This window comes from Cebus imitator, unplaced genomic scaffold (assembly GCF_001604975.1).
Source record: "Cebus imitator isolate Cc_AM_T3 unplaced genomic scaffold, Cebus_imitator-1.0 Scaffold616, whole genome shotgun sequence".
Classification (NCBI taxonomy): domain Eukaryota; kingdom Metazoa; phylum Chordata; class Mammalia; order Primates; family Cebidae; genus Cebus; species Cebus imitator.
This window is the reverse complement of record NW_016107931.1, coordinates 297307-308947: the sequence shown is the minus strand read 5'-3', so window position 1 is coordinate 308947 and position 11641 is coordinate 297307. Positions and strand designations below refer to the sequence as shown.

Here is an 11641-nt window from a genome sequence, read left to right as displayed (position 1 = left end):
AAAAAAAAAAAAAAAAAAAAAAAAAAAAAAAGAAAAGAAAACATTATGCTAAGTAAAAGAAGCCAGACACAAAAGGTCCCAGATTGGATTATTTATTTAAATGAAAACAGGCAAATCCATAGAAACAGAAAGTATATTAGTGGCTGCCAGGAGGTGAGGGGGTGAGAGGAATTGGGATTGACTGCTAACAGGTCCAGGGGATCTTTCAGGGGTGATGAAAATTAGGTGGTAGTCATGGCTATATAACACTGGGAATATGCTAAAAACCACTGAATTGTACACTTTAAATGGAAATACCCCTTGGGGAAAAAAAAAAAAGAATTTTCCTAGGCCATCTCTTTATAAATGAACTTTATTTTTAAATCCACAGATCACCATTTCATAATATCTTATTAGTACAACATCAGATTAATTTACTTGTGACAGTTTTATTTTCAACAGCAAATGTCATTGACAAGTCACACATTCGATGATTAGAGAACTTTAAAAATCAGTAACATGTTGTCCCTGAAACCAGGGAGAACCAATCAAGCCTGTGGGTCCCGCAGGCATCTGCCTCAGAACACATGTCTGAAAGGAGAAGTGACAGTAATGCAAGGAACATGGGTCTACTTTTAGCACAGAACGAACTGCCTGCTGATAGGTGTAATTCCAACTCATTCATTCAGTGAATGTTTAATGGGGCACTCACAGGTCCCAGGCTCTGTGCTTTGTGCTGCCAACAGTGCAGTGAACAAGAAGAATGTGAACTCTGCCTCATGGTTGGCCATTAGCCAGAACTGTCGTGGAATTATGCTGGAATGCAGCAGAGGTCAGGATGGTGCGGTGGAAAGAGCCCTGGGTGGGGGTCTTGGGAGACTTGAGGTCTGGTCCTCACTCTTCTTGAGCCCATCTTTTGACTTATAATGTCTTAGTTTCTTTATTTGGAGGTAAACAGTTGGCCTGAATTGTTGGTGTTCACCTAGCTGTACACTGGGTTACTGGGGAACTTTGACGCCCAAGCCATGCCCCAAACTAACTAAATATTTATCCCTGGGGATGGGATGGGGCATTGGTGTTTAATAATCCGCAGGTGTTTCTCTTGTGCAGCCCACATTGACAGCTTCAAGGCTGAGGATCCCTTTACGTGTCTAATATTCTGTAAGTCCATGACTTAAACCCAATGTAAGTCTAGCTCAAATTTTCTGTAGTGACAGATTCAGTGATCACTCAACCCCCATCTCACCCCCAGCAAAGAATCCTCAACTCTTCCATACAGTTGGTAAATTACATGGTTTATGTATTTCCCCTCCTCCTTTCTCAGGCTATCCCACCCTTTGAGAGATTCACCCTGCCCAAGTGGGGGCAGGAGAAATACAAGAAGATGAGCATCTCATATGCCCACATTGCTGCTGATAAGCTACTCTAGAAAGACTGGACAAGGCACGAGAGGGCACCATTGACTGAGGGGAGATAGGAATGTCGGCATTGCATGCCACTCATAACTCATGCCTAAGCCACACCAACACTCTCCTTGTGTCGGCAGAATGTCCCCCAAAAATGTCTGCACCCTAATCCCTGGTACCTGTGAATATGTTACTTCACGTGGAAAGACAGAATTTGCAGATGTGACCAAGTTAAGAGCCTTTCAGTGGGGGTAGGGAGGTGGTGGTGGTTATTCTGAATTATCCCGGGGAGCCCAGTGTAAACACAAGGTACTCATAAGCAAAAGAGGGACGCAGAAGAGTCAGAGAAGGAGATGTGAAGATGCAGGCAGAGATCAGAGTGAAGTCACTACTGGCTGGGGGCCACCAGCCAAAGAATGCGGGTGCCTCTAGAGGTCAGAAAAGGCAAGGGAATAGACTCTCTCCTGGAGCCTGCAGAAGGATTGCGGCCCTGCTGGCACCCTGATTTTAACTCAGTAAGACCCATGCTGGACTTCTGACCTACAGAACTGTAAACAAATAAATCAGTGTTGTTCTAAGCCACTAAGTTTATGAACACCACCACCCTACAACCTAGCCCCTCCTCCTAACCTCCCTATTGGTGTCCTGACCCAGGTCTTCCTACAAACTCAGTCCAAATAGTCCCAGATGACTGCAAAGCCAGTGTCCCTCCCTCACATCCATATCCTCTTAGCTGTACCCCAGAGCCATCACCCTCATTTGGCCTTGAACACCTGCACTGTAGGTAACTTTAATTATCTTGACTAGGCTGGGTGTGGTGGCTCACACCTGTAATCCCAACACTTTGGGAGGCCGAGGAGAGCAGATTACCTAAGGTCAGGAGTTCGAGATCAGCCTGACCAACATGGTAAAACCTCTGTCTCCACTGAAAATACAAAAATTAGACAGGCGTGGTGGCGGGCGCTTGTAATCCCAGCTACTTAGGAGGCTGAGGCAGGAGAATCACTTGAACTCAGGAGGCGAAGGTTGCAGTGAGCTGAGATCATGCCACTGTACTCCAGCCTGGGTGACAGAGCGAGACTCCATCTCAAAATAAAATGAAATAAAATAAATGCCGGGCAAGGTGGTTCACGCCTGTAATCTTAGCACTTTGGGAGGCTGAGGTGGGCATATCACGAGGTCAGGAATTCGAGACTAGCCTGGCCAACATGGTGCAGGAATTTGAGACCAACCTGGCCAACATAGTGAAACCCCATCTCTACTAAAAATACAAAAACTAGTTAGGCATGGTGGCGGGCACCTGTAATCCCAGCTACTCGGGAGGCTCAGGCATGAGAATCACTTGAACCCAGGAGGTGGAGGTTGCAGTGAGCCAAGATTGTGCCACTGCATTCCAGCCTGGGCGACAAGAGCAAGACTCCGTCTCAAAAAAAGAAAAAAAAGAAAAAAAAATTATCTTGACTAATATATTTGCCTAATTCCTACTTGCAACTCATTCTACACATAACTAACACATGGAACCTATCCCCCAAGCAGAGTTCTGTTCATATCTCTTCTAAGGATAAAGATTTTTCATTGCTTTTCTTTTTTTTTTTAATTAAAGAAACTAAAGCCTTCTGTTATGGGCTAAATTGTGTGCCCAAATGTATATGCTGACGCCCTAACCCCACAGAACCTCCGAATGTGACTGTATTTGGAGACAGGACCTTTGAAGAGGTCATTAAGATCAAATGAGCCATTAGAGAGGGCCCTGATCCAATCTGACTGGTGTCCTTATAAAAAGAGGAAATTTGGACACACAAAAAGAAGGTGCCAGAGATGTGTGCACACAGAGAATAGACCACACGAGGACACAGATGGCTGCCACTTCCTTGGTAGCCATCTGGAAGCTAAGGAAAGAAGCCTCAGGAAAAACTGAACCTATGGACAGCCTGATCTTGAACTCCTAACTTCCAGAACGGGGAGAAAATACATTTGTGCTGTTTAAGGCACCTAGTCTGTGGCACTTTGTTATGGTACCCAAGCAAACAAATATACCCTTTATGCCCTGACCGTTTATTTGTAGGGAATCTGTAAACAATATCCCTATATGTACTTTACAGTCTGAGCCAGACAGTGCCTGAAAATCCTTGCCCTGTGCCTTTGCTCACAGTGGCTCTTCCACCTGGTGTGCCCTCCCCATCTCATCTCTGACTAGTAAAATTCTAACTGTGTGAGACAGCACAGAACAGGAGAAAGAGATCAGGACAGGGAGTCAGTCCTGGATTTCAGGTCCAGTCCTGTGGTTTACTAGTTGTGGGATCATGAGCAACCTGCTTATTAACTTTTCTAGGCCTCAGTTTTCTCATCCCTAAAATGGATATAATGATCCCTTTGCAAGTCACGGGGCTATTATAAAGCCCCAATAATATAACGTATGAAAACGCCTTACCTATATTTTAAAGTATACTGTATCTACAAGGTATCATTACCCTCCTACAAGGCCTCACACAAAAGCCACTTCCTTCATCAAGCTGTCTCTGACTCTCTCAAGGTTCTTTCAAAAACACAGAACTTTGAACTTTTACCATGACATTTACCCTTAACTTCGTGTATTTTTATTTGTCTTCCTGTGTTTTGATTTTTTATTGTATTTTTATTTGTCTGCAAGGCATAGTCTGGAGCACAGGTTTTTTTTTGTTTTGTTTTGTTTTTTAAGATTCTAATTTTTATTCATCCTAGATGTTGTCTTTAGAATATTATGCTTAGAAAGCTGCATTCTGATTCCATAAATACAAATAGAGGGGCAGTTTTGGATTCAGTGAAGCAGAAATCATATCATATTCAATGCTGTCTATCTACCCATCCACCACTGGGTAGCTTTTATTAGGCTTTTGGCTGTTTTCTTCAGCTATTTTATTGTGAAGTTGTTCACAAAGAGGCCGAAGAGAAATTTTTTTTTTTAACCAAGTCAAAATTACTCAATGTATGTAGTGATGACACTTTTAAGAACATTAGGCCAGATAAGAAGTTTCTGAAATCAAACTTCTGCCAATAATTGATGTGTTTATTTTCAAAGGCAAAAAAACCTCTGAAGGCTATGTCTGAGCACTCCACAATTCTTTCTGTTTTACCTATACTCTAGGTCACTATTTCTCAAACTATGCTTCCACAAATTTTCTTTAGTTAAATAAGTTTGAGACTCTCCATTCTAAACAGGCTGCTGGTAGTTCACACAGGTTTTGTAGTCAGGCAGACCTTGGCCTAGATCTGTCACTTGTCAGCTGCAGGACCCTGAGTAAGTTATGTTATTTTTCTGGGCTCCAGTTTTCCCCATCTGTAAAATGGGTATGATAATAGAGCCTACCTCACAGAGTTGATGTGAGGAGTAAATGAGACTAATGCATCTAATGTATCTGTACAGAAGCAGCATTCGACAAATGGTAAGTTTGTCAATTTCCCACTTGACTCACTGAGGATCAGGACTGGCCCCTGTCTGTCCTTGCATACCTCCTCAGCATTTACACAGTCCTTTGCAGGCACCGGCGACACAATACTTACTGAATGAATGAGCAGGGTTTGCCAGCACAAGGCTACAGGAGATAACCGATACAGTGCTATGGTTGGAATGTGTTCCCCAAAGTTCACGTGTTAGAAACTTAAATCTCAGCTGAGGGGGGTGGATCACGAGGTCAGGAGTTCGAGACCAGCCTGGCCAACATGGAGAAACCCCATCTCTACTAAAAATACAAAAATCAGTCAGGCATGGTGGCACTTGCCTGTAATCCCAGCTACTCAGGCGGCTGAAGCATGAGAATCACTTGAACCCAGGAGGTGGAGGCTGCAGTGAGCCGAGATTGGGCCATTGCACTCCAGCCTGGGTAACAAGAGTGCAATTCTGTCTCAGGGAGAAAAAAAAAAGAAAAAAAGAAACTTAAATGTCCAATGCAAGTGTTGAGGGGTGGGACCTTTAAGAGGTGATCAGGTCATGAGGGCTCTACCCCTATGAAAGAATTGATGCTGTTATCATGGGAGTCGGTTCCTTATAAAGGATGTTTGGCTCCCTTCCCTCTCTCTTACCCATGTCATGCCTTCTGCCATGATATGATGCAGTAAGAAGGCTCTCACCAGATGCCTTCTGCCATGATATGATGCAGTAAGAAGGCTCTCACCAGATACTGCCCCCTCAGTCTTGGACTTTCCACCCTCCATAATCATGAGCCAATAAACTACTGCTCTTTTTTTTTTTTTTTTTTTTTTTGAGATAGAGTTTGTTCTATTGCACAGGTTGGAGTGTGGTGGCACAATCCCAGCTTACTACAGCCTCAACCTCCTGGGCTCAAGCAATCCTCTCACCTAAGCCTCCCACGTAGCTGCAACTATGGGTGTGTGCCACCTCATCCAGCTAATTTTTAAATTTTTTTGTAGAGACAGGGTCTCACCATGTTGCCCAGGCTGGTCTCAAACTCCTTGGCTCAAGGGATCCTCCTACCTCAGCCTCCCAAAGTGCTGGGGTTACAGGCATGAGCTACTGTATCCGGTCTAAATTTCTATTTATTATAAATTACCCAGTCTGGTTTCCTTGTTATAGCATCACAAAACAAGCTAAGACATATAGTGTCAAAGGTCTATGGGGCCACAGGCAGGGTCCATGAACACAGAATTTGGAATTCTTCAAATTGCAGTGCTACATGAGAATAAAATCAATGGAAACCCAACAGGGAAGGGGAGGAGCCCTCCACAGATGAATCAGACTCTAAGAGAGAAAATAATAAGTGGCCCTATTTGCAAATGATTTAGGCCATCAGCTTTTTTGAGTAACTAACTGTTATTCCAAAACCAAAGCCAATGTCCCTTTTTCAAGAAACCTTTTGCTCTGCTCAAGAGACAAAATTCCACACATTCAATAATCTATATACAAGGCAGGAGCCAATCACATGGTTAACCCAAAAAGCTGTAGGAGCTCAGGGAAGTGAGTAGTGGAGACTAAGTTGGGCCCTAACAGTTGAGTAGGATTTGCAAAGCTGGACGATAAAGGGGAACACTGTGTTTCTAGGCACCAAGAGGAGATGGGGCAGAATGTCAGACTGGGCTTAAGCACACGATTCTGACTGAGGCAGGGGGTTCTTAGAATAGCTGAGCACATGCTTCTGGCGTGAGAAGCTGCCCACAGCCCCTGCCAGGCCAGCAGGGAGCATGTCTGCACACGTGGGTCACAGAGACTTACCATGCTGGAGTGGACTGTAGCCTGCTCAATGTACCTTGCAATGCCCGTGACAAATGCATTCCTGTCCTCGAAGTTCGTGTCAAAGTTAGCCTGTGGAATTAGAGGGCAGGAACATGTTGGTCGTTAGAAAACAGTTCCAAGTTGGCTGGGTGTCCGGGGAGCAAACTGCTGCCAACAAACAGGACGAGCTCCCGCTGCATCACCTCTCATCTTGCCCGTTCCCCACAAAGTCCCACCCTCACTCACACTGGGCAGCAGCCAGTGATGACAGGGCCCAACAAACAGGACGAGCTCCCGCTGCATCACCTCTCATCTTGCCCCTTCCCCACAAAGTCCCACCCTCACTCACACTGGGCAGCAGCCAGTGATGACAGGGCCTGCCATCTGCTTCCCATCAGTAATCAGATTCACTCAGCTGAGCCTCAGAAGCAAATGCTGAAACTCCACAAGCCCAAATAGCTGCTAAAAGTTAAGATGTGCATTGCTTCGATTCAGCAGTTCCAGAAAATACTCACCCAAGGGTGCGGATTTATAGGTCCAGGGATAATCACCGTGGCATTTTTTTGTGATTAAAAAAACTGTAAACAACCCAAATGTCCCTCAACAGTGAAAGGCTGAATATATAATAGCACATCCATAAGCGGGCTTATAAGTACCATGAGGTGGCTAAGCATAATGTGGTAGTATTGCGGTATTGTCATGGAAAAATGTCTATATTTTAAGTTAAAAAGCCAACTCATAAAGCAATAAATATAGTATGGTTCTCTTTTGGTAAGCATATATACATACACACACACACACACATACACACACACACAAATGTGTATATTTGGTTAAAAAAGGCATATATATAGGCACAGTTAAAGAAAAAATTTATATGTTTTTGTATACTTTTTTTGAACACATTTCTGTATTGCTTATGACAAAAAATATATTTGTATAATTAAAATGTTAATCTGGGTTAGAAGAGGTGAATCAATGAAGTTTATGAGCTGAACCCTCAAGCATGTGCTTCATACATCCACTGAATGAAATTTAAGAATTTATCATGTATTTAAATTTAGTCTCCTTTAGCAGTCTGAGAACTATCAAAAGGTCAAACACAGCTAGAACTCTGAAATTAGCACGTCCTTTCCTAACATGGCTTCTGGACTGGCATACCCAGACAAGGGGTTAAAAAGCTGACTCCCGGCCCTGATGGGCCAAGGTTTGGAACAATCTGATGGGGGTTTATCACAAGCTCTGTTCTCTTAAGCAAAAGCAAACAACTGTGACCAGTTTCCCTGAGGCATGAGCTGTTATGGGACATTGTAATGCCCTCCTCAAAAGTAATTACCCAGGCAGGCTCCGGGGTTTCTAAATTGCAATATTTAATTCATGAGGTCAGAGCTGCCAAAACCTTGGTTAGTGCAGCAGCAAGAATAGCCAGGAAGGTACCCGGTGGTCTAATCAGATCAACAAGACTTCCCTGGGAAAGGGAAATAGTCCTGGTGCACATTTAGTAGCTAATCTGTTCCTTACACTCGGTTCCACCGGTGCACAAGGGACTGGATCAGCTCATGACCTTTCACCTTCTAGATGGAGACCTCCCCTTCCCTCTGCCTCAGGGCAAACCCTCTTAGGGGATCCCCAGAGTTCCTGGGCCCCCTGGTGCTATCTGCCATTTCCATTACCTGGTACATGATGGAGGAAGGTGGAGGTTCGATGCATGGCTGCTGGTCAGGGAGGGGCAGCTCTTCAAGCAGGTCCACGTTGGACAGGGCATCTTCCAGGGTGACATGCGTGGTCATGGCTGCAGTTTCTGTATTCCGCACTGAGGGAAAGGAAGAGAAGGTCAGTGGAGATTTTCAGGAGCCTCTAAAATTTCTTTTAACTGCACCATGTCCAGGATCCTTCAGGAGAATAAAGAGGGTTAAAACACATTGAGGCCACTTCCACTTACCACTTCCTCACAAGGTGTTCTCAACCTGTATCTTTTATATCTGAGGCTCTCTACATGGCTAACAGAGTACTTTGTGTGTACTTGGCTGACCCTCACCGCAACCCTCTGTGATCAACATGGAAGGTGGTACTCTATCTATATCACTGATAAAACATCAAGGCTCAGAGAAGTTACGTGACTCCCACACATGACCAGGAGTGAAGGACCTCAAGTGGGATGTGAGGACATGGGTCATGGTTATTTCTCCACCTTTTTTGTTCTTCCTAAGGATATTTATGAGTTCCACTCTTAAATTATCATGCAACACAGTTATCCATGATTGTGACAGCCAAGATAATTAACAGAAAACCAGAGCCCAGGTTTTTGGGCTAATTAAACTGGGATTAAAATAACTCAATTCCTGCAAATCAATCTTCTTTGCAAAGATGGAGGAGCCACTGTCTTCCTCCGCCTGAGTATCTTTTGTGAGGCACATTAAACAAATCAACCCTAAGTGGACATTTTTGTGTCTTAGACCCTGGCACAGTGTAACTGCTTTGACGGTATGTTTGGCAGGATTAGAAGCTGAAGAGGATCTCAACAGCACAGTTACCCAAGTCGAGCTAATTCCTATTTTAAGAACTCAGCACCCAGCAAACAATACTCATTTTCCCCACCCAAACATATGTGAAACACTGCTTAAAAAACTAATCATGATTTAGGATATAAATCAGATTCCCTCTTCAAAAATGATAGCCTACAAGTCACATTCACTGATTATTAAATATAATACAATGAAATTAGAAATCAATAATGCAAATTATAGCAATAAAATCCCATACCTCTGAAAATTTATAAAACATACTTCAAGGTCATTCATAACTAAAGAGGAATTTAAATAGCAATATTAAGATATTTAGAAATGAAAAATGGAAAGCACTCATACATGTCTTCAACACATTTAGTTGAAAGAAAAGTGGAACTAAATGAAGTTAATGTTATATTCAACAACGTTCAGAGAAAAAAATAATCAGCCCAGAGAAATGAGAATAGAGGGGTTGAGAGTTACAAAGGCAGATGTAAAGCAAAAAACAAAGCAAAATAAAACTCAACAGTAGAGGTGAACAAAAACACTAAAAGCTGAGTTTTAGAAAAAGATTTGTAACAATAATAAAGCCAACCCTAAACACACATGATTAACAGGGACACAAAGAGAAGGGCCACCGGGCTTGTCTGAGAACCCCTTCCTGACCACCTTCAATCCCAGATAGCTGTGAGACAGGGCTGGAATTTCTCCTGTGAATGTCAGTGAGTTTGCCTTGCTTGTTAGGAAACATAGTGTCTGACATTAGAGGGAAAACGGATCATCAACAGAAGAATTTGGTCCAGGAACTGCAAAGGGCTAAAACAACTGCAGAATATACCCAAGGTCATGCTGCCCGGAGACTAATATCTGCCTTAGGTCTAAGGTTGGGAGGGCAGATTGGGGCTGAGCCTTCAATGGCTGCTGAGCAGCTAACTGGATTCACATTAACCCGAGTTCTCGAACACACCCCCTATCATGTACCATGGCAACAGCAGATGCTGCATCCAGTGAGGGCTCACTGAGCTCAGAGGCCACTTCCCCCTCTGCCCTCTGCAGAAGGCTGGCCTCCTAGGGTGGTTTCAGGTCCTCTCCACACCTAAGCTTCTTCCTCTTCTCTCCCCACAATTCTAAGTGTGGCATTCAGTTCTACAGCAAAACTACTTTGCCTATCCATTAAAAGAAAAGAAAAGAAAAAAGACTGTCTGCCTTCTTACACGACTAAGTTCATTTTACAGGAGGAGTGATGATTTTACTGGGTATATGATCTTCAACCTCCAAAGCCTTGCTAATTCTCTTCATTAATTCCAATTATAATAATGATAAAACATTTCTTTAGCCCTTGCTCTGTGTCAGACACTGTGCGAAATACTTGACTATTTCAATCTTACATCCACTTCATAAAGGTAAGTACTCTGATTATTCCCATTCTATAGATGAACAAACAGAACCTCGGCATTTAATTTCACAGGGTCAAGGGCTAGCAAGTGGTGGAGCGAGGACAAAGCCAGGTTTGTCCAGCTCCACAGTCTGAAGTCATATTCATTACGACACACTTCCTTCCAACAGCTCAGGCTTGCATTGTGAGACTACACTTAATGAGGGAGGTTTATTTCATACCAACCCCTATGCTAGTGTTTTCAAACACTCTGCATTAATGGTTCTTGGCCCTGCTTGTGCCAAAAAGTCACGTGTACAGCTTCTTAATAATAAAATGCCTGGGTTCCAACCAGGGGACCAGGAAGGCAGCATTTGAAAGGTGTCCTATCTCATTTTCAGTAAGAAAAATCCAGATTTTAAACTTACATGGAGATACACCATTTCTCACTGATTAGATTAGCTCAAACCCAAAAGTTTGACTACACATGCTGTTGGCAAGACTATGGAGAAAAAGGCTCTCCCAAATATTGTTGATAGGGATGTAAAAATGACACATTTCCCATGAAAAGAAATCTGGCACTAACAAACTTCCATAAGCATTTTACCCTTTGACCAGCAATCCCACTTCTAGGAATCTATCCCAAAGTTGCACGGACAAAAATACACAAAGGTATATGCACAAGGCCATTCACAGCAGCACTACTTGTGACAGCAAAAACCGAAAATGGCAAACATCCACTGATACAGTTAGGTACTTGCTCTCACCCAAATCTCATGTTGAATTCTAATCCCCAATATTGGAGGTGGGGCCTGGTGGGAGGTGTCTGGATCATGGGGGTGGGTCCCTCCTGAGCAGCTTGGGCCATCCCCCTGGTGATGAGTGAGTTCTGAGTTCACAGGAGAGCTGGTCATTTTAAAGTGTGTGGCACCCCCTTCCCCGCACTGCCCACTCTCTTGCTTTTGCTTTCACCGTGTGGTGTAACTGTTCCCCCTCTGCCTTCTGCTGTGATTGAAGGCTTTGTGCGGCCTCCCCAGAAGCCAAGTAGATGCTGGCACCATGCTTCCTGTACAGCCTGTGGAACCATGAGCCAATATTCAAAGGATTCTAGCCTCCAGCTCTGCCCCTTAACTGTATTCCCTTCTTTTCCTGTTTCCAATAGGTAACT

The 11641-nt window shown here is 43.7% G+C and overlaps 1 protein-coding gene across 3 annotated transcripts in view; it reads right to left on the bottom strand.

The window, feature by feature from the left end:
• CYFIP2 (cytoplasmic FMR1 interacting protein 2) overlaps positions 1-11641 on the bottom strand; it is a 142355-nt gene that overhangs the window by 113858 nt on the left and 16856 nt on the right. For all 3 annotated transcript variants that reach the window (XM_017517071.2, XM_017517069.2, XM_017517070.2), the window contains exons 2-3: positions 8265-8404; positions 6592-6681 (exon numbers count right to left, since the gene is read on the bottom strand). In XM_017517071.2, the coding sequence (XP_017372560.1) occupies positions 6592-6681; positions 8265-8381 (207 nt within the window). In that variant the 5' untranslated portion in view covers positions 8382-8404. The remainder of the gene's footprint in view (positions 1-6591; positions 6682-8264; positions 8405-11641) is intronic.